Source organism: Bombina bombina, chromosome 4 (assembly GCF_027579735.1).
Source record: "Bombina bombina isolate aBomBom1 chromosome 4, aBomBom1.pri, whole genome shotgun sequence".
NCBI lineage: Eukaryota > Metazoa > Chordata > Amphibia > Anura > Bombinatoridae > Bombina > Bombina bombina.
This window is the reverse complement of record NC_069502.1, coordinates 1039469876-1039494242: the sequence shown is the minus strand read 5'-3', so window position 1 is coordinate 1039494242 and position 24367 is coordinate 1039469876. Positions and strand designations below refer to the sequence as shown.

At 38.3% G+C, this 24367-nt stretch overlaps 1 protein-coding gene across 1 annotated transcript in view; it reads left to right on the top strand.

Moving 5' to 3' along the window:
* Positions 1 to 24367, top strand: part of PLCB4 (phospholipase C beta 4) — a 788735-nt gene that overhangs the window by 661000 nt on the left and 103368 nt on the right. The window contains 3 exon segments of the mRNA XM_053712158.1: positions 3478 to 3580; positions 15828 to 15992; positions 16301 to 16505. Of these exon segments, the coding sequence (XP_053568133.1) occupies positions 3478 to 3580; positions 15828 to 15992; positions 16301 to 16505 (473 nt within the window).

The following is a 24367-nucleotide window of genomic DNA, read 5'->3' as shown; positions in this document are numbered from 1 at the left end:
ATAATTCAGTATTAAAAGGTAATAATATTTTTTGGTATTAAGAGGTAAAATTATTTTACTCGGTATTAAGAGGTTATCAGTGATTCTATCGTATAATTTATGAATTTCGACCACCTTTTTTTGCTCATAGCTTGCTTGGTGGCAAATACAATATGTTAATCCTTTGAAATAATAGAAATAACCTCTTGTAAAATACTTATAATTACACTCCGTTATAAGGAGTAGCATTTAGTCATGCTCGCTCCTTAAACTATATAAAATCGGTATTAAAATGTAATTATAATTTATTGGTACTAAGATTATTTCAATCGGTATTAAGAGGTAATCAACAATTCTATTGTATTCTTTATGAATTTTGACCACCTTTTTTGCTCACAGCTTGGTGGCAAATACAATATGTGAATTATTTGAAATAATATAAATAACCTCTTGGAAGAGATTTATAATTACACGTTATTAGGAGGAGCATCTGCAATTTTTAATATTTCTCTTCTTTTATTTTTATTTTTTCTATACCTTAACAAAAGTTAAGTTTTAACATTTTTTCCCTTTGCTCAATTAAACAAATACATTAAACGTTGTGAGTGCTATATTTGTTCTCTTTTTTCAGCCCCCTTTTCAGCTAAATTAGTTGTAAATGTCAGACCAGTACATGCACCTACTCCAATTTATTATCCAACTCTTGAATGCACATATAAAGGGAACGTTTAAAATAATCTCTGTAGTGCCATTGGTATTCATTCGAAATATTAGATTTCCTCTTTCACCCAGCTGTCAGTGTGCATGGCTGCAGCTGTAGCAGTTTAGTTCAATGACCTCTCTGAGCTTTCATCTGAAGATGCATCCTTAAAAGATATCTAGGATCATGTTAGCCAAATAAGATTGCTTTTGTGATGCATTTATGGCGATTGTTTACATTAAATCTAAGAGCACTGCCATGGCTTTTCTAGTTAAATTTGCTTTATGGTTTATATCCTGATCTGTAACTTTTATGCCACAGGACAAGAAGTCTAAGGACATTAATAGACTGAAAGTTTTTTTTTATTCCTTTGGCAATCTAGGTCTCAAGTTTCAAAGTTATTGTGCCAGGCCTCACTATAGCTAGAATCTAGTATGACCAGCTTCAGTGATTCTGATTGCCTGGATTAGCCTCATTTAGATGTCCTCTTCCCACCATGGTGTCTTCTTCACATGAAAGACCTTCTTTGCCTGGGTCCCTTCTGTGATCAAGACCTCAGGACTCTATCATTGATGACTTGGCTATTAAATGCCTGATTGCGTCCAATTGAGGTGATTGAAGCTTGATTCAAGCTAAAAAGCAAGGTGTAGAATACTTATTGTGCATGGTTTGCTGCTAATGTATAGCATTGGAAATCCTTTTGGATTCTTAGGGTCTCTTAAGGGTCAGATTTTTGCCCTATTGTTTTGTATTACAGGAAGATTGGTAAACCTCCCAATATTAAGACCGGTGTTCAGGTTGCTGATAAGACTCTAACCTGTTATTCACACAGTTACTCCTCCTTGGAGTAACTATATAGTTTGAACACCTGTGTTCAGGTTGCTGATAAGACTCTAACCTGTTATTCACACAGTTACTCCTCCTTGGAGTAACTATATAGTTTGAACACATGCATCGGTTGACATTCATGTTAGTTGTGGATCATTCTGTTTCTGCTGGACATGTGCCTGTCTAGTCAGGTGTCTGAGCTTTCTGCTGGTATTTACAAAGCTCCTTTACTGATATTCCATCATGATAAAGTAGTTTTGAGAATCAGCTCTTATTTTCTTTTTAAGGTGATATCCACAGATACTATTAATTAGGAATTTTTGGTGCTTTCCTTGTATCAAGATGCTTAAAATTATATGGTGTGGCTTCTCTACAGTCTTGCTGTTGTTAGAGCTCTCAATGTCTAAGTAAAAGTGACTAACTCTTTCAGACTTTCTCCTACTCTGTCTATTTTTCTGGACCATTCAAAGGTCCCAAATGTACTGCTATTACCTTAGGTGCTTGTTTTAAGGCTTTTATCTGAAAGGTGTACTTTGTATCGGAGGCAACTCACCCGAGTGTATTATTGATCATTCCACTGGAGCAATGCCTGCTTCTTTGGTATTTGAGATGATTCCCTTCGCATGCCTATCTTTATTGTCCTACCAATTTCATGGTAGTCTCACAACACACAGAAAACAAGGCACTCACTAGCAAACACACAGTAATATTTAAAAGCAAAATGGGAGAGTCAGTTACATTTGGCACCAAACGGTTTAATCCCAGGACCACGTCTAGGCCTCTCAACTCCTGGGTCCCTAACCAAGCAGTTACACAATGCATGCTTTCAAACAAACTGAGAACCATCATTAGGGTGTCACAGGCCTAATGGACCGCACTCTCAGACTGGACAGGGTACACATCCCAAGTCACTGTGAACCCCACAGCCCTGAATACTTACAGAGAGCTGCACAGTTCCCAGCATTCCAGGCAGTTAACCCCTGAGCAATTTGGGTGACAGGCCCAAAGGGAAACTTACAAAACTTATCAACACAACACACAGAAAAGCTGGCACTCACTAAAAAGCCCACAGTAATATTTAAAAGCAAAAATTGGAGAGTCAGTTGCATAACGGTCAAGGTCTCTCCCCTCCTTGGTCCCTAACTAAGCAGCTACACAAAGCATGATTTCAAACAAAATTAGGACCAACACCAGGGTATCACAAGCCTTTGTAATTTCCCTTAAGTAAATACAAAACACAGAAACAGATCACAATCTCAGACAGGACAGGGTACACATCCCAAGTCACAGTGGCAAAAATAATCGTTTAGGTATTGCTTTGGTCCTTTTCCTATTCCTGATATTCCTTCTCTATTTGGACATATGTTTAGTGAATGTGTGTAGTAGAAATATAGGGTGGAGCAATGAAATGTAGGAGGGTTTTTCCTCCACCTGGTGGACAGAAAATATAATCTCACATTTGAATTTTTTGTGGACTTTCACCATCATGAAATACATATATTTCTAGCTACATCCTAGATGGACAAGAAACCACTAATTTGAAAGAGGGGACCCTCCACCTCAGGACAAACAGTACTTTAAATTATGCTGCAAGTTTTTGTCATTTTTATGGTAATCACCTGCATTTTAAATGAACATGATACTTTCCTTTTTCATATTGACCCTGTACTCAATCTGATACTGAGATGTGGCCTTTCAAAGTACCACATCCAACTCATAGCTTCACTGCAGCAACTTCCTTGTTCTCTGTGGTGTCATAAGATGAGTACACTTGAAGTTTTCACTACTATGGGGAAGAAAACTGCCACATTGGAAGGGGGATCCCTCAAGAGGAGAGGATGGCATGTGGTTTTCTTTTGCACTCTGAGCATAGTGCAGATGATGACCACATGTCACTCCAGGGGTAACAGTTATGAAACATATTTTTTTTTTGTTTAATAATGTGATTATTCTGTTTTTTTTTCTATAAGGTATCTACTAAAACCAGATTTCATGAGAAGACCTGATAGGACATTTGATCCCTTCTCTGAAACACCAGTGGACGGTGTAATTGCTGCCACATGCTCAGTTCAGGTAAATACAGCACCCGAGCAATGCAAATAGTAATTATCTAGCTTTCTGGTTTATATAGTGGAACTGTTAATTTGTTAGCAATCTTACTAATTGTATTACAATACCAACAATGTGCTTCTTTAAACATATTAAGCCAACTGAGATACATCAGGTATTTTGGTCAGCTGGAGAAATTATTTTATTGGAATTTGATTATCATGTCAATATCTACAGGCTTTTTACAAACCAACATGACAGTAAAAAAAAAATTGGCAATGATTCAGCTGAACATTGTCAATATTTATTATTATCATATATTTATATAGTGGTGGCAAATGTTGTAATGATGGCATATGAATGCTTTTTGTATGTTTTGTTCTAGGATCTTATACATTCCAACAAGTTTAATTCATGTGTGCAATTAACCCTTTCCTATTTTAGTTTCAAAGAATAATATATGGGACATTACAAAACATTTAATCTCCCTTTATAGTTTAGCACTGTACATAGCTTATAATTGTTGATATAAGCAATACCTTTAAAGTCCCTTTAGATTATTTGTAATGTGCAATCACAAATGAGCATTTTGGTTTTAATATTATGGACTAGATTACAAGTGGAATGATATTTTGCTCAATATTTCTAGCGTGCTCAAGTGAAATTGATATAACAAATGCACTGTGTGCTTCTGTTACAAGTTGAAAGTAAAGTTTTTTTAGCTTGAGAGTAAATATTGTTTTAGTGCATGTTATCAGAGTAGCAAATAAACAGTTTCCAATTAAGATGTTAGCAGAAACCGTCCAGTTTCATGTTAAACAAACGCAAACAGTGATGTGCAGTGAGGTCCGAGGCTGGTGAGGCACTAGATATGATACGCCGGAGAAACACATGTACAGAGGGCCGCAAGTACCCCCAACAGAGCAGGTTTAAATGATAGCTGAACCAGTGCACAGGTGACATAATCAGGTGATGGGTGAGAGCAAGTTAGTAACCACTGAGTTACTGATCAGCTGATTACTTCACCTTTGCACTGATTCAGCTTTAATGAAAACCTGGCCTGTTGGGGGTACTTGAGGACCATTGTTGAGAAACACTGCACTAAAGCACCAGCTCATCGGAAATGTATTGATTACCTGGAGAATAAAGCACACATACTCTGCTCACTGACACCCACACACACTCTGCTCACATACACACTCACACAATTCTGTGGCACAGTGCCAGTTACTAAGCAATTAGAAAGATCCACAATCTCTTCTCTACTCACTACTGTATTGCAAAAATAGAAATAATTTACCATACAAGTTTTACACAAAGGACAAGTTATCAATACTGCCAACACAGCTGCTGCAATATGGTGTTCAAGAAACGCACGTGCACATCCCACTTAGGTATGCTCTTCAACAAAGGACATCAAAAGAATGAAGTACATAATAATAAAAGTAAAATATCAAGTTTATTTATTTTATTTTTTGTGTGCAATTTCTATCTGAATGATGGAAATGTAATTATGACTGTCATGTTCCTTTCAAAATCTAATTTGATTTGCTGACATGGGGCCAGTAACAGTTGATGCTAATTCTCAAAATATAAATAACTAGAAAAGTCTATTAAAATAGCATGCTCTACCTCAATCATGAAATTTTAATTTTAAATGTCTCCCTTTGACTATGTGTTTAACCAGTTACTTTACAGTGGCATTATTTCTAAAAACATTTAACTGCAATAATTACATATATTTTTTAAATGACTCATTATCTCCTTTTTTTAATGTAAACTTGTGTAAAAGCAGCACCTAATTGTACCTAATTAAATCAAATAACAATGAAAAAGGGAGGCTTAGCAATATTCAATGTCAAAAACTTTAGTTTAAATAATGTGGCCACTGCACACTTAACTTCAAACTCTTCAAACTCTGGGTTTTAAATTATGGATTTAAATTTGAATTGACCCTTTGACTTCCTGTCAGTATTGGGTTATGCACACTTACTCTCCCCCCCTGTTAATGAGCTGTATCTGAACACAATTTGTAAATCACGAGAGATGTAGAATACTACTTTACTGTCCTGCTTGGTATCATCTGTTCTTAGGTTACCTCCGCTTCCAGTTAAATTTGCATGCTCTATCTGAATCACGAAAGTAAAGAAAAAAAGTGGGTTCAGTGTCCCGACTCCCTTTAAGTATCTATATCAGTATTGTATCTAACCAGCAATAACCTCCAAATTGTTATTGCTTTAAACTGATCAACTCATTAGTTATTTTTTTCATTGGCGTCTGCAAATTAGGGGTTAATAACTGGAGGTGTCTGGCTATTTAGAGGTTAAATTATGGGGTTTATGGCAATTTGCTAGTTAAAAGTGTTAAGGATTATGGTGGTTAAATGAAAATGTTTGCCTAATGGCTATGAATTTCACATGATTGATATTAGCAATCCATAAGACTTGCATTTCAGCACTACACTAACTGGGGTCAGTTAGCATGGGACAATAGTGCACCAATAACTTGCCATAACAAATTTACATTTTATCATCAATTCATTATTATGTTACTACAGGTTTGGCAACTCTCAATATTTGAGCAAAACAAAGTGTGAAAAAGTTCACCTGAAAACTTGTAAGGTTTAAAGGTGAAGGTGTGTTTTATAACCATCTTTTGAACTTTGTTAACATAAAATACAACTTTTTAAAAAGTTTGTACAATTAACAGGGCTATAGAAACTCAGGCAACACATATATTGAGTGGCACAGATATTTTAAATTGTGTTATATAAATTTTAGTGGCGTCCAAGAGAACAAAAGGTTGGGAACTACCAAGTCATAGTGTACAGCTGTGTGCTAAACTTCATTATTTCCCATCATTATAAGCAAAACAGCACAGTCTAATAGACCAATGACATATCAACACTATTTATCTAAAATACTTGTACTTTTAAGAGATAGACTAACTATGCAAAATGTGTAATAAAAAAGCCATTCATAGGAATAATATGGACTTTTATTTTCTATTTATTGCAGTATTTTTTTTTTATTTTTAAAGCATATTAAAGACTCCACATATGTCAAACTAGTGCATTATTTATGATTGCTACGAAGAAATAATTAACTAATACATTTCTAATGCCTGACCAATAGTAATCACATAATCACTTTAGCTTCAGTGAGTGAGCAAATTATGTGCTCAGCTAGTTCAGATGAAGAGTTTGAGGGCTACATATTTCCATCACAACCCAATGACCCAGAGACTAGTTATACATCTGAGGTCTTCTGCCTCCTACATGACTATAGACATACAAGAAGGGAAGGCTGGAGTTGTAAAACTATCAGTTTTAAGCTTTATTTGCTATCTAATTGGTCATCAAAGGCACAGATAATGTGAAGCAATGAGAGCTAATGTATTAGATGTGGGAGATCTGGCTTGATTAGAAAGTATCAATGAGTATCTCCCTTTGGTTTGCAAATGTATGACTTTCTGGCTCCATTCTGTCTGCCAGGGCTCTCCTGCTATCTCTTGTTAACATCTCCAGAGAACACAAGGCTACATCATGTGAAATAAGGGTTTCCCCATAAATAAAGAACAACAATGCACAAACATCTCAATTATAGGATGTGTTTGTATACAAAAATAAAGTCATCCAAAAGCATATACAATTATTGCTCTCAAGAGCTCGGCAAATGAAATGAATGTGCTCAAACCAGAACCTGCAATTCAATGGAAGATCCTTATTACATGATGTCAGTCTCTGTCTAGAGAATAAAAATGAAAACTAAACTAAAGTGTGTTTCAGTCATGCCACGCAGGAGACCTGTCAAACAACAAATTAGGAAATGTGTGTCTGGACTTACTTACACATGTCCGCAGCAGTGTGTCCTGGTGTAGTGAGTTCCGGAACTTCCTGTCCGTGACTCTGCGCCAGTGTCGGCTCAGCAGCAGCGCCCATGCTCTGCCTCCTACATGATAAAGAGAGCTGGGCGCTGATTGGCTCCGAGGCTCTTAAAGAGCAGCCTCTATGGGAGCATTTACACCGGTAAGGCCATTGGGCTGAACAGAGACTTCAGCGCATTAAGCGCCACTGGGGGCAGTCTCTAGTAGCAGCTAATACATAATATTGTGCAAACGAAGGGAGGCGAGCTGAACAGCTCACACACAGCCTCTCCTTCTTTGTGCAATACTGCAATTAGGCAGCCTTATTGTTAAAAAATAGTGGCCGAGTTATTGGCGGGGGGTAGGGGGTTAGGGGTGGTACATTTAGTGTAAAAAAAAATATAAAACCATTTTTTTAATAAAGTTTTTTTTTTTAATAAGTCTTTACAAAGTGTAATTACACACAGAGACAGGTGAGGCGCTGCCTCACCTGCCTCCTATGACTGCTATGACTGCACGTAATTTACGCAAATCACTTCAACAATAGCCCTTAACCAGGTTTGTTCCTTACATTATCCGGTGTTTGCATTGATACCATTGTATAGCGTCAAATAACAATTTACATGTATAAAATTAACCTTTTGATTTAAGTTGGATCATTATGAGTATGCAGCACATGTGTAAAGGACATGCTATTTATTTGCATTATACTGAAAAATTGTTCATTATACATTTTTTCAAACTTTTCCTAGGATTCAACTCCTGACCACTAGGAGGAGGCAAAGATACCTAACATTCCACAAGTTTTTAATCTCTCTCACCTCTCTGGTATCCTAGCCTTATCTTTGCCTCAACAGGAGGAAGGAGAAGAATTGAGGTGCTCCAGATTCAATTCTTGAACAGGGGTTCTCAGACCTATTTCAGCACCATTCTTCCCCATAGGAACAGCTGGATTTACATAGAGTGTAATAGAGTACTAAGGCAGTGAATGTTAATTCTCCTGCAGAAGTTTATTACTAGCCTGCCATGGATGTCACAGGGACGTGTCCCCTAGCCTCCTCATGTTGGCTCATCACAGCACTGGATGGGCTCTATACTGGAAGCAGTTTCTGCAGCCAGTATGCACGGTAGAGTGGGTGCATCTGAGGTAAGTGCAGCCATTTCAGGTACATTCATATTTGCATAGCCAGGGGAAATTCACATCACAGACACACCACCGTTTATCTAGACAGTCAATTATTATATGTCTAGCATTTAAATGGAGTCTTTCTTTTATTAGTTTTTGAGGAGACTTTGTTAAAAAGAATTCCTGTATAATTCAACGCTGGTCAAAAATGTTTGCTCTAGTTTATTATTTCTTTTTTTATGCAGCCACTCTTTTCTATCTCTCCATAGCGTGCTCCAGCGTTTATTACTTTTCTCGCTGTACTTGCTTCCATGAGTGCTATTAAGCAGCGTTCTTAGGAGAGGGTATAGTTTTTTATTCAGACAGTTGAATGGCAAGGCTATTGTTAATGTGTTTCTGACGCATGCTATTACCTTTAGTCCTTCTTCCCTTATGCAGCGGCCATGTTTTTTAACTTACTGCACAAAATTCTTTTTCTTATTGCTTTATCGTGGAGCGGATAGGTTTTTTACAGAGCCGGGTATAATTTTAGACTTTACTATTGAAGTTTAGGCTCTACAGTTCTGCAGATGCTGGTTCAATACCCATGTTAACTGCCTCTAAGAAGTGCCTTAGTCTGGGCTCTTTCAGCTCCTAAAATTGTCTTTGTGGAAATAGAAACTGTCTTTATCTGCATCCTTGCTATTTGCTATGAGAGGTTTTACATATTTTAGATGTCCAAGACCTAATCCAGTGGAAGAAAAATCGATCATACAATTTGATTTGATTTTTTTCTACTTCTGCTAAACCTTTAAAAGCATTTTCATTTGGTTTACGATTGCCTTAGTTAATTTTTCAGGGACCCTATTTAAAAGAATTTTGGATTATTTCCTTTGAAAAGCTTTGTTTTCTACAAATGGATTTCCTGTTTTCAGCAGCTTTGACATTGCCAGGATATCGGCAGTCTTTTCACTTAGATGTGGAAATCTGTGTGATCCACTTTTTTAGAAGTTGCTGCTGTTGAAGATTTTCAAAATTCTTTGAATTTTCAAACGTCCGCAAATTCCTTATTGGACAAGTTCATTTTAGTCATTATACATACTATTTCTAAGTTATGACTTTTACAGTATACCCAGAAGAGCTCTGAGGCTTAATTCATGGCCAGCAGACATGCACCTAGATTACGAGTTTTGCGCTATAAACAGGGTGCGAACATAACACCAAAAAATATGCGTATTTTCACCCTAACACCCTAACATAAACCCCTAGACTAAATACCCCTAATCCGCTGCTCCCTGACATCGCTGCCACTAAATTAAGTTATTAACCCCTAATCTGCCGCTCCCCGACATCGCCGACACCTAAATAAAAAATCTATTAACCCCAAAACCCCTGCCCCCCTCCTACATTGCAAAAAACACTAAATTCAACTTTTAACCCCTAAACCGCCTGGATGGAGATCAATGTCCAGACTTTAGGAACCGTGACTAGATATTCTGGGGTTAGTGTTAGGTGTTTTGTTTTTTTGTGTGTTTTTTTTCAGATTAGGGCTTTGGGCAAAGTGGAAAAGAGCTGAATGCCCTTTTAAGTGCAGTGAAAAAGAGCTGAATGCCCTTTTAAGGGCAATACCCATACAAATGCCTCTTTAGAGGCAATGGGTAGCTTAGGTTTTTTTTAGAGTTAGGTTTTTTATTTTGGGGGGTTGGTTGGGTGGTGGGTTTTACTGTTGGGGGGACTTTGTATTTTTTTACAGGTAACAGATCTGTTTAACTTAGGGCAATGCCTTACAAAAGGCCCTTTTAAGGGCTATTGGTAGTTTATTGTAGGTTAGGGGGTGTTTTTATTTTGTGGGGCTTTTTATTTTTATAGGGCTATTAGATTAAGTGTAATTGTTTTTATTTTTGATAATTTCGTTATTTAGTGTTTACTATTTTTTGTCATTTTAAATTTTTTAAAAATTTTTAGTAGTGTTTTTTTTAAAATTTGTAATTTAGATTTTTTTTAATTGTTAGTTTTTTTATTTTAATAGTAATGTTAGGTTCATTTATTTCAAGATAGTTATATTGTAATTTAAATTTAAATTTAGGGGGTGTTAGGTTTAGGGGTTAATAGTTTAATTTAGTGTTTTGCCATGTGGGGGCCGGCAGTTTAGGGGTTAATATGTTTAGTTTGGTAGTTACAATGTGGGGGCCTGGAGGTTTAGGGGTTAATAGGTTTATTTAGTGTCGGGGAGCGGCAGTTTAGGCATTAATATATTTTAATAGTGTTGGCGATGTGGATGGGCGGCAGATTAGGGGTTAAAATTTTTATTTAATAGTCGCGATGTGGGTGGGCGGCAGATTAGAGGTTAATAAATTTAATAAAGAGTTTTTGCGATGCAGTAGGGTGGCAGTTTAGGGGTTAATAGGTAGTTTATGGGTGTTAGTGTAGTTAGTGTATTTTGTAATAGTTTAGTTATGGGTTTTGTGAAACATTTTTGTTACACAAAATCCATAACTACTGCTCTCAGATTGCGGTATGGATTGTGTCAGTATAGGCTGTAACGCAAGCATTTTAGCCGAACCGCTCAACCTGTAATACCGGCGCTATGGAAATCCCACACTTGTCAATGTGTCAATTTTTGAGTGCGGAATAGATGTTGCGTTACAGGCTAAAATGCTTGTGGTAATATGCGTTCCCGGCCATTCCACATGCAATGGCCAATTTTTCAGCGGTATAGCTGTACCGCAAAATTTGTAATCTAGCCGATGGTCTTTGTGGTAGAATTTTTCCCTGTTTTTTTCTGGATAAGGTATTATTTATCCTACTTTTCACAATCTATAGATTTTTTAAAAGCTTCCTTAAAGTCTAGTTTTATTTGGAATAAGTCCAAACAATCTAAGAAGCCTTCTTCCTCTTACAAATAACTTGAAGGTTCGGTTATTCCTTTCTCAAAAGGTCTCTGTACATGCTATGTCCCAATTTTTAGATTCTATTTAATATTGCTTATGGTTACGAGATAAGCTCCAGGCCAACATTACCTTTGATGAAGGTTATTATGGCTTATTAATAAGTCATCTGGTCCTCAGCAGATCTTAAAATTAGGTAAATACAACCTCAGATGAACAACAACACATGACATGTTACACCGTATCATGATTTATTTAACAAAAATAAAGCCAAAATGTAGACGCCATGAATGAAAAACTAAGTACACCTTATGACTCAGCTTGTAGAACCACCTTTAGCAGCAATAACTTGAACTTATCGTTTTCTGTATGACTTTATCAGTCTCTCACATCGTTGTGGAGGAATTTTGCCCCACTCTTCTTTACAACGTTGCTTCAGTTCATTGAGGTTTGCGGGCATTCGTTTGTACTCAGCTCTCTTAAGGTCCCGCCACAGCATTCCAATCGGGGTGAGGTCTGGACTTTTACTAGGCCATTGCAACACCTTGATTATTTTCTTTTTCAGCAATTCTGTTATAGATTTGCTTTTGTACTTGGGATCATTGTCTTGTTGCATGACTACAGTTGTTACTTTAGCTTCCTGGTTAAAACTCTCATTAAGTATGGCTTTATTGAATATTGAATGCAGGAAAGTTCCTTTCTCAAATTTTACAGTCCGTTTTACTAGATTAGTTCCACTTTGTGGTCCTTTTAATATAAGGCTTATTTTATGTAGATTGCACAGCAGCAGGAAAGTCCTACAGTCTTAGTGGCTGGTAACCACTTTTCCGACCCATTTACCCTTGGACTCCACAGCTTCGGTATGAGATTCCAGGAGTAATGGCTTGTGGACTCTCAATGTCTTATGAAAGAAAACAAAATTTATGCTTACCTGATAAATTCATTTCTTTCATGGTAGTGAGACTCCATGAGCCCTGCCCTCTTATATTTTCCTGAATTTGCAGCCTTTTTTAATATGCACCTCATTTACCCTGCTTTGACCTTTCCAACCTTGCTTTGTCCTTTCTCAAATGTTTTCCTTTTATCTGCTATACGTTAGACTTGGATACCATAGAGGTGAAAGGGATTAAAAGCTTGTAGAATGTTTGGTATTTTTGCCTCCATCTAGTGGCCAGGAGCTGAATCCCAGTAATGGCTTGTGGACTCTTGCCACCATGAAAGAAAGACATTTATCAGGTAAGCATTTTAGTTTTTTAATTTTGCAAGATTTTGCTCTAGAATAAAGAATCATGGTGCAGGATATTAATATCTTGTAAAAAAAGTTGCTGCTTTTCCTATTTCCAAAAGTGGGCTTTAGAAAATGTTCCCACATTGTAAAACATGTTTTGTAAATGTGGGACTTTTACCTTTAAAACAAATCAGTCGCTTCATTCTCACAAAACTGTGAGTTTTCACTGTACAGAGATTGGGGCCGATTTGTGAAAGTGCGAATGGACATGATCCGCTGTAGCAATCATGTCCGCCGCACATTAATAAATGCTGACAGCATGCGCTGTCGGCATTTATCATTGCCCAATCATTTTACTAGAAATGCTTGTGCAATGCCGCCCCCTGCACATTTGCGTCCAATCAACCACTAGCAGGGGGTGTCAATCAACCCGATCGTATGCGATAGGGCGGATTGCGGTCCGCCGCCTCAGAGCACGCGGACGAGTTAATGAGCAGTGGTCTTAAGACTGCTGCTTCTTAACTCCTGTTTCCGGCGAGACTGAAGGCTCACGCGAAAACAGGTGTATACGGCCCCATTCGGGTTGTGATAAATCTGCCCCTTAGAATTAATTGCAGGAACTGTACAGTGTATTTTTTCTATTACGAAAAGCAATGTTCCAATGTAAAAATAAAGTCTTGAAATAGTGTGACAGTTAAACTTAAGAACCCAGTGTTGTGAACTGTATGAGCAGTCACAAAGGCTATACCAAAACGTTTTACTTTGGTTAATATTTACAGATTTAATGTAAATTTTGCTCCACTTGCAATCCATGCCTGTATTTTATTATTATTATTATCATTTATTTGTATAGCGCTGTCAAATTCCTTAGAACTTGTTTTGTAGTTTGTTTTTTATTGCATTTAATAAAAGGATTTACTGCTTGTTTTGTGGTTTATGGATGAACAATGACTATGCCAGAGCTTTTCACTTTGGTTAACATTTCCAGCCTTAAAGGGACACTAAACCCCAAAAATTTATTTCATGATTCAAGTAGAGAATACAATTTTAAACAACATTCCAATTTACTTCTATTATCTAATTTGCTTCATTCTTTAGATATCCTTTGTTGAAGAAATAGCATTGCACATGGGTGAGCCAATCAGACGAGGCATCTATGTGCAGCAACCAATCAGCAGCTACTGAGCCTATCTAGATATACTTTTCAGCTAAGTATATCAAGAGAATGAAGCAAATTAGACTATAGAAGTAAATTAGAAAGATGTTTAACATGGCATGCTTTTTCTAAATCATGAAAGAAAATGTTTGGGTTTAATGTCCCTTTAAGTATTGATCGAGCACAATGGTTAACCATGAACCTGTAATACTATTGCTAGGTCCTTCCTTGCGCTTGTCATTGAAAGCATAGGGAGCAATATTTATCGTTTACTCCTGCAAGTGAGCTTGCAATATTTTTTTAACACCTGACTTGTAATACAGGTTCTAGTGGTAAAGATACTGTGATCTCGCAAGAGCATTGCACTATTTGCAATAATAATTTTGTTCCACTTGTACTGTAGGCCTATATTTTCATCACTTTTTTAGTTTTCATTATTTTATTTTTTTCACATTTTAGAAAAAACTGTTAACTGATTGCATTTGTGGAAATAAGAAAAAAGTTTGTTTGAAACTGATGGCATGAACATTTGGTGGACCACATTAAAGAGGTCAAAATGGGGTTTTAAGCAGGGTAAAGATCTTGTTTTTAGAAAAATGTGAAAACTGGTAAAAAAAAAAATGTTTGTGGTGGATTAAATAAAGGTTTATGAGATTCTCAGATATAGGTATTTGATGAGTTAATATGTTACAAAGTCATTTAAAAAACAGAACTAGTTTTTTTCTGATTGACTTGGTTTGCTAAATTTGATAATGGCGTATATGACCTTATTGACCTGTGCTAGAAATTCTTCAAGTAGATTGTGATGTCTCCCTATAGTGCTGTTTTATGTTTCATTTGTCTTCATTAATTTCTACTTGCTAGAGCTTTGAAATAAAGATTACAGGCTAGATCCTATGTAACACAATTGATAGTGACATTTAAGCAACAGTTTTGCAAAGCTTTACATATTAACAATGAGTCAGAATCCATCAACATTTTGAGCATCTCAAGCAGCTTCAATGTAATTTCTATGGAACCATTACATTACAGTAACAGTATCCACATTGGTTCTGCCGACCCCTTTTTTGTAGCAACTATTTAAAAGCAGCTATATACACCTGATCTAGTTGTTGTACAATGGTTTTAGGTAGATACGACTCTATGCAGAGGATAGAAAGAAAGAAAAAAATAATCATACATATTGAATCAATCCCCAATGCAGTTTCAGCCCCAATAAAGATAACTGTAATTGTCCCCCCCATGCAAATAACCTTAAATGTTATGTCATGATGCCCCAAACATATTTTAACCATAGTTGTACTGTCCTAAATCCCATACTGCAAATAAATTAATTAACTACTCTCGTCCCCATATCAATCATCCCTAGCTATGACCTTCTTGTCTCTCAATTGGCTATGATAATTAATTGGATCCACCATTTTTATTAACATAACATCTACCTCCCCTAAGTGATTCTGTATTATCGGTTATTTGTAGAGCGCCAACAGATTCTGCAACGCTAATAAAAGCTATGCCCCAGCAAATGGCCCCTGACTACAACCCCCTCCCTTACATTAAGAAACATTCCTTATATTAAAAATACCCTTCAACCTTCATCTTGTGAGATGCGCTCATTATCCTCTCTCAGCCATGAACAACAAGGTTCTTTTTTATTGTTCATTGACACTAACTTTTGTAAAATCTTTGTAACTGACTTATCTTTTTATAGAATTGTCAACTGTGCTGAATAGTAAATGGGCTAACTGTAAAAACTGAACCTGTCCACTCTATAGATTACTGTCACTTGCAAGTAAGCAAGACCTATATGGTTTCTTGCACCACAATGCATTATATGGCAACTTCTTATTCTTGACAAACCTAGGAACCCAGAACAATGTGATGAATTCTTGCCTAGGTCTATGCAGGCATTCTATGGAAGATTTCTTTGACAATTATTTTAAATATTATTTTATTCTTTAAGTAATTATTAATAATGTTGTGGCTCAATATATATATATGCATAACCTGTTATCATTATATTTCTATAGGTGATATCTGGGCAGTTTTTGTCAGACAAAAAAATTGGAACTTATGTAGAAGTCGATATGTATGGGTTACCCACAGACACTATAAGAAAAGAATTTCGTACTCGTATGGTGATGAACAATGGCCTCAATCCAGTTTACAACGAAGAGCCATTTGTATTCCGAAAGGTGAGGATTGTTTCCATGGCTGAGAGAGAGTTATATATAAACAATTTTATATACACCACAAGCACTATCTTATACCATTTTACATAAATTATGTGTAGCAAGCTAGTCAATATTTTAGCTTTCTTCTACCTTTCTTTTTCTTTTCTTTTTTACCAGCTCTTGTATATTGTGTTTGTTTAGTATCTAGTTTGAAAATTATGAAGTACTATTAATTGTTTTGAATTTAGGACAATATTGGCTATGAAGCACCTTTGTAGAGTGTTTTATATGATACGAATGCCAACGTTATCTTTCTGTTTTGTTTAAAGGTTATCTTACCTGATCTTGCTGTATTAAGGATAGCAGTGTATGACGACAACAATAAATTAATTGGACAAAGGATTTTACCACTGGATGGTCTCCAGGCTGGATACCGACATATTTCACTCAGGAATGAAGGGAACAAACCACTCTCCTTGCCCACAATCTTCTGTAACATTGTCCTAAAGACATATGTTCCTGATGGCTTTGGGGGTAAGAATTACATAGAAACATAGAAACAGATTTCTCCAACATTGGTGTGTCCGGTCCACGGCGTCATCCTTACTTGTGGGATATTCTCTTCCCCAACAGGAAATGGCAAAGAGTCCCAGCAAAGCTGGTCACATGATCCCTCCTAGGCTCCGCCCACCCCAGTCATTCTCTTTGCCGTTGCACAGGCAACATCTCCACGGAGATGGTTAAGAGTTTTTTGGTGTTTAAATGTAGTTTTTATTCTTCTATCAAGTGTTTGTTATTTTAAAATAGTGCTGGTATGTACTATTTACTCTGAAACAGAAAAGGATGAAGATTTCTGTTTGTAAGAGGAAGATGATTTTAGCAGACAGTAACTAAAATCGATTGCTGTTTCCACACAGGACTGTTGAGATGAAGTAACTTCAGTTGGGGGAAACAGTTAGCAGACCTTTCTGCTTAAGGTATGACTAGCCATATTTCTAACAAGACCATGTAATGCTGGAAGGCTGTCATTTCCACTCATGGGGACCGGTAAGCCATTTTCTTAGTCAAATATAAAAGAATAAAGGGCTTAAAAAAGGGCTTAAAAACTGGTAGACATTTTTCTGGGCTAAAACGATTGCTTTATTGGGGCATATTATGCAGATTGTAGCTTATAATTGGCATTATAATCTTGGGGAACGTTTAAAAAACGGCAGGCACTGTGTTGGACACCTTTTTTAGTCTGATGGGCTTGGTTGGGTCTCAGCAAAGCATATAGCTGGGACTGTATAGGGGTTAAATTTAAAAACGGCTCCGGTTCCGTTAATTTAAGGGTTAAAGCTCTGAAATTTGGTGTGCAATACTTTTAATGCTTTATGACACTGTGGTGAAATTTTGGTGAATTTTGAACAATTCCTTCATACTTTTTCACATATTCAGTAATAAAGTGTTTTCAGTTTGAAATTTAAAGTGACAGTAACGGTTTTATTTTAAAACGTTTTTTGTACTTTGTTGACAAGTTTAAGCCTGTTTAACATGTCTGTACCATCAGATAAGCTATGTTCTATATGTATGAAAGCCAATGTGTCTCCCCATTTAAATTTATGTGATAATTGTGTCATAGTGTCCAAACAAAGTAAGGACAGTAATGCCACAGATAATGATATTGCCCAAGATGATTCCTCAAATGAGGGGAGTAAACATGATACTACATCATCCCCTACTGTGTCTACACCAGTTATGCCCACACAGGAGGCCCCTAGTACATCTAGTGCGCCAATACTTATTACCATGCAACAATTAACGGCTGTAATGGATAACTCCATAGCAAATCTTTTATCCAAAATGCCTACTTATCAGAGAAAGCGCGATTGCTCTGTTTTAAACACTGAAGAGCAAGAGGACGCTGATGATAACTGTTCTGACATACCCTCACACCAATCTCAAGGGGCCATGAGGGAGGTTTTGTCTGATGGAGAAATCTCAGATTCAGGAAAAATTTCTCATCAAGCTGAACCTGATGTTGTGACATTTAAATTTAAATTAGAACATCTCCGCGCACTGCTTAAGGAGGTGTTATCTACTCTGGATGATTGTGACAATTTGGTCATTCCAGAGAAATTATGTAAGATGGACAAGTTCCTAGAGGTTCCGGTGCCCCCCGACGCTTTTCCTATACCCAAGCGGGTGGCGGACATAGTAAATAAAGAGTGGGAAAGGCCCGGCATACCTTTTGTTCCCCCCCCTATATTTAAGAAATTATTTCCTATAGTCGACCCCAGAAAGGACTTATGGCAGACAGTCCCCAAGGTCGAGGGGGCGGTTTCTACTCTAAACAAACGCACTACTATTCCTATCGAAGATAGTTGTGCTTTCAAAGATCCTATGGATAAGAAATTAGAGGTTTTGCTTAAAAAGATTTTTGTACAGCAAGGTTACCTTCTACAACCAATTTCATGCATTGTTCCTGTCACTACGGCAGCGTGTTTCTGGTTCGAAGAACTAGAAAAGTCGCTCAGTAAGAACCTTCGTATGAGGAGGTTATGGACAGAGTTCAAGCACTTAAATTGGCTAACTCTTTTGTTTTAGATGCCGCTTTGCAATTAGCTAGATTAGCGGCGAAAAATTCAGGGTTTGCTATCGTGGCGCGCAGAGCGCTTTGACTAAAGTCTTGGTCAGTGGATGTGTCTTCCAAGACAAAATTGCTTAACATTCCTTTCAAAGGTAAAACATTATTTGGACCTGATTTGAAAGAGATTATTTCAGACATCACTGGGGGAAAGGGCCACGCCCTCCCACAGGATAGGTCTTTTAAGGCTAAAAACAAGCCTAATTTTCGTCCCTTTCGCAGAAACGGACCAGCCTCTAATTCTGTATCCTCTAAGCAAGAGGGTAATACTTCACAACCCAAACCAGCCTGGAAACCAATGCAAGGCTGGAACAAGGGTAAGCAGGCCAAGAAGCCTACCACTGCTACCAAAACAGCATGAAGGGATAGCCCCCGATCCGGGACCGGATCTAGTGGGGGGCAGAATTTCTCTCTTTGCTCAGGCTTGGGCAAGAGATGTTCAGGATCCTTGGGCGCTAGAAATAGTTTCTCAAGGTTATCTCCTGGAATTCAAGGAACTACCCCCAAGGGGAAGGTTCCACAGGTCTCAATTATCTTCAAACCAAATAAAGAGACAGGCATTCTTACATTGTGTAGAAGACCTGTTAAAGATGGGAGTGATACATCCAGTTCCAATAAGAGAACAAGGAATGGGATTTTATTCCAATCTGTTCATAGTTCCCAAAAAAGAGGGAACATTCAGACCAATTTTGGATCTAAAGATCCTAAACAAATTTCTCAGGGTACCATCGTTCAAAATGGAAACTATTCGAACGATCCTACCTACTATCCAGGAAAATCAATTTATGACTACCGTGGATTTAAAGGATGCGTGCCTACATATTCCTATCCACAAGGAACATCATCAGTTCCTAAGGTTCGCTTTTCTGGACAAGCATTACCAGTTTGTGGCACTTCCATTCAGATTAGCCACTGCTCCAAGGATTTTCACAAAGGTACTAGGGTCCCTTCTAGCGGTTCTAAGACCAAGGGGCATTGCAGTAGTACCTTACTTGGACGACATCCTGATTCAAGCGTCGTCCCTGTCAAAAGCAAAGGCTCATACGGACATTGTCCTAGCCTTTCTCCGATCTCACGGATGGAAGGTGAACAAAGAAAAAAGTTCTCTGTCCCCGTCAACAAGAGTTCCCTTCTTGGGAACAATAATAGATTCCTTAGAAATGAGGATTTTTCTGACAGAGGTCAGAAAATCAAAACTTCTAAGCTCTTGTCAAGTACTTCATTCTGTTCCTAGTCCTTCCATAGCGCAGTGCATGGAAGTAATAGGATTGATGGTTGCAACAATAGACATAGTTCCTTTTGCACAAATTCATCTAAGACCATTACAACTGTGCATGCTCAGACAGTGGAATGGGGATTATACAGACTTGTCTCCGACGATTCAAGTAGATCAAAAGACCAGAGATTCACTCCGTTGGTGGCTGACCCTGGACAATCTGTCACAGGGAATGAGCTTCCACAGACCAGAGTGGGTCATTGTCACGACCGACGCCAGCCTAGTGGGCTGGGGCGCGGTCTGGGAATCCCTGAAAGCTCAGGGTCTATGGTCTCGGGAAGAGTCTCTTCTCCCGATAAACATTCTGGAACTGAGAGCGATATTCAATGCTCTCAGAGCTTGGCCTCAACTAGCAAAGGCCAAATTCATAAGGTTTCAGTCAGACAACATGACGACCGTTGCATATATCAATCATCAGGGGGGAACAAGGAGTTCCCTGGCGATGAAAGAAGTGACCAAGATAATTCAATGGGCGGAGGATCACTCCTGCCACTTGTCTGCGATCCACATCCCAGGAGTGGAAAATTGGGAAGCGGATTTTCTGAGTCGTCAGACATTCCATCCGGGGGAGTGGGAACTCCATCCGGAAATCTTTGCCCAAATAACTCAATTATGGGGCATTCCAGACATGGATCTGATGGCGTCTCGTCAGAACTTCAAGGTTCCTTGCTACGGGTCCAGATCCAGGGATCCCAAGGTGACTCTAGTAGATGCACTAGTAGCACCTTGGACCTTCAACCTAGCTTATGTATTCCCACCGTTTCCTCTCATCCCCAGGCTGGTAGCCAGGTTCCATCAGGAGAGGGCCTCGGTGATCTTGATAGCTCCTGCGTGGCCACGCAGGACTTGGTATGCAGACCTGGTGAATATGTCATCGGCTCCACCATGGAAGCTACCTTTGAGACAGGACCTTCTTGTTCAGGGTCCATTCGAACATCCGAATCTGATTTCCCTCCAACTGACGGCTTGGAGATTGAACGCTTGATTTTATCAAAGCGTGGGTTTTCAGATTCTGTAATAGATACTCTGATTCAGGCTAGAAAGCCTGTAACTAGAAAAATTTACCATAAAATATGGAAAAAATATATCTGTTGGTGTGAATCTAAAGGATTCCCATGGAACAAGATAAAAATTCCTAAGATTCTATCCTTTCTACAAGAAGGTTTGGAGAAAGGATTATCTGCAAGTTCTCTGAAGGGACAGATCTCTGCTTTATCTCTTTTACTTCACAAAAGACTGGCAGCCGTGCCAGATGTTCAAGCATTTGTTCAGGCTCTGGTTAGGATCAAGCCTGTTTACAGACCTTTGACTCCTCCCTGGAGTCTAAATCTAGTTCTTTCTGTTCTTCAAGGGGTTCCGTTTGAACCCTTACATTCCGTAGATATTAAGTTACTATCTTGGAAAGTTTTGTTTTTGGTTGCAATTTCTTCTGCTAGAAGAGTTTCAGAGTTATCGGCTCTGCAGTGTTCTCCGCCCTATCTGGTGTTCCATGCAGATAAGGTGGTTTTGCGTACTAAGCCTGGTTTTCTTCCGAAAGTTGTTTCCAACAAAAATATTAACCAGGAGATAGTTGTACCTTCTTTGTGTCCGAATCCAGTTTCAAAGAAGGAACGTTTGTTACACAATTTGGACGTAGTCCGTGCTCTAAAATTCTATTTAGAGGCTACTAAAGATTTCAGACAAACATCTTCCTTGTTTGTTGTTTATTCTGGTAAAAGGAGAGGTCAAAAAGCGACTTCTACCTCTCTTTCCTTTTGGCTTAAAAGCATTATCCGATTGGCTTATGAGACTGCCGGACGGCAGTCTCCTGAAAGAATCACAGCTCACTCCACTAGGGCTGTGGCTTCCACATGGGCCTTCAAGAACGAGGCTTCTGTTGACCAGATATGTAAGGCAGCGACTTGGTCTTCACTGCACACTTTTGCCAAATTTTACAAATTTGATACTTTTGCTTCTTCGGAGGCTATTTTTGGGAGAAAGGTTTTGCAAGCCGTGGTGCCTTCCATTTAGGTGACCTGATTTGCTCCCTCCCTTCATCCGTGTCCTAAAGCTTTGGTATTGGTTCCCACAAGTAAGGATGACGCCGTGGACCGGACACACCAATGTTGGAGAAAACAGAATTTATGCTTACCTGATAAATTACTTTCTCCAACGGTGTGTCCGGTCCACGGCCCGCCCTGGTTTTTTAATCAGGTCTGATTAATTATTTTCTCTAACTACAGTCACCACGGTATCATATGGTTTCTCCTATATATATTTCCTCCTGTCCGTCGGTCGAATGACTGGGGTGGGCGGAGCCTAGGAGGGATCATGTGACCAGCTTTGCTGGGACTCTTTGCCATTTCCTGTTGGGGAAGAGAATATCCCACAAGTAAGGATGACGCCGTGGACCGGACACACCGTTGGAGAAAGTAATTTATCAGGTAAGCATAAATTCTGTTTTTGACTGCAGAAAAAAAAAATTATTTCTGAAGTGTAAAGTTAAAGGGACAGTCTACTTAAAAAAAATGATTGTTTAAAAAGATAGATAATCCCTTTATTACCCATTCCCCAGCCCACTTATCTCAGTGCTTTTGACAGACAAGCATTTTAGTGCAGCCTCCTAAATAACTCCACGGGAGTGAGCACAATGATATCTATATGACACACATAGAGGCCTATTTATGAAGCCGTCAACCGTAAATACACTGGAATTCCGCAGCGTAATTGTGGAGAGCCTGATTCCCCTTATTTATCAAAGCCTACAGACTGGCAAAAGTTGAAATCTGTGACGTAACATACGATCTGCCGGTCTCAGTCCGACACAGATCTATGCTTACGTCATTACAGATGTTCTGAATGCAAATTCGGCACTATCTGACTACTTTTGCTAGTTAACAAATATCTAACAAGTACGCTCGCCACTATTCCGGCCCAGCGTACCCGCTTTTCAATCCGCCACCCTGGAGGCCACAGATGCCATAGGAATCATTGGGAGTCTGAAAGCAGTGAAAGCTTATGTTCGCTGCTGCCCGATATCCCATTGATTCCTACGGGAGAATAAAAGCTACGTTTACACCTAACACCCTAACATAAACCCAGAGTCTAAACACCCCTAATCTGCTGCCCCTACATCGCCGCCACTTACATTATATTTATTAACCCCTAATCTGCCGCCCCTACATCGCGGCCACCTACATTATACTTATTAACCCCTAATCTGCCGCCCCTACATCGCCGCCACCTACATTATACTTATTAACCCCCAATCTGCCGCCCGCCACCGCCGCCACCTACATTAAATTTATTAAACCCTAATCTGCCACCCGCCACCACCGCCACCTACATTATACTTATTAACCCCTAATCTGCCGCCCCTACACCGCCGCCACCTACATAAAAGTATTAACGCCTATCCCGCCGCTCCCGGACCCCGCCGCCACCTAAATAATGTATTAACCCCTATCCCGCCGCAACTCTAATAAAGTTATTAACCCCTATCCCGCCACTCCCGGAGCCCACCGCAACTCTAATAAAGTTATTAACCCCTATTCCGTCGGCCCGCTTGGATGAAGACTTCTGCCAGCTTCGCTGAGGACTTTTGCCGCTTCGTTGTGGATGGATGTCCGGTCTTCAGAAACTGTAAGTGGATCTTCGGGGGTTAGTGTTTTAAGGGTTTATTTGGTGGGTTTTAATTTTAGATTAGGGTTTGGGCAAGGAAAAAGAGCTAAATGCCCTTTTTAAAGGCAATGCCCATCCAAATGCCCTTTTCAGGGCAATGGGGAGCTTAGGTTTTTTAGATTAGGTTTTTATTTGGGGGGTTGGTTGTGTGGGTGGTGGGTTTTACTGTTGGGGGGTATTTGTATTTTTTTTTACAGGTAAAAGAGCTGATTTCTTTGGGGCAATGCCCTTTTAAGGGCCATTGGTAGTTTAGTTTAGGCTAGGTTTTTTTTTTTTATTTTGGGGGGCTTTTTTATTTTCATAGGGCTATTAGATTAGGTGTAATTAGTTTAAATATCTGATAATTTATTTTTTATTTTGTGTAACTTAGTGTTTATTTTTTTTTTGTAACTTAGTGTTTGTTATTTTGTGTAACTTAGTTGTTAGTTTTTGTAACTTTGTCATTTTTAATAGTAGATTTAAATTATTTGAGTAGGGTTAGGTGTTTAAATACATAATATAGTTAATTTTATTTGTAGTTTATTGTAATTTTAGTATAACAGTTAGGGTAGATTAATTATTAGTTTAATATAGTTTAATGTAATTTTAGTAATATAGTTAGGGTAGGTTAATTAATAGTTTAATGTAATTTAATGTAATTTTAGTATAACAGTTAGGGTAGGTTAATTATTAGTTTAATATAGTTTATTTAAATTCTAAAGGTAAGTTTTAATTTATTATAAGATAGGGATGAGTTAATATTTAATGTAAAGTTAAGGGGTTGTTAGGTTTAGGGGTTAATAGGTTAATTTAGTTTATGACGATGTGGGGGGCTGACGGTTTAGGGGTTAATAG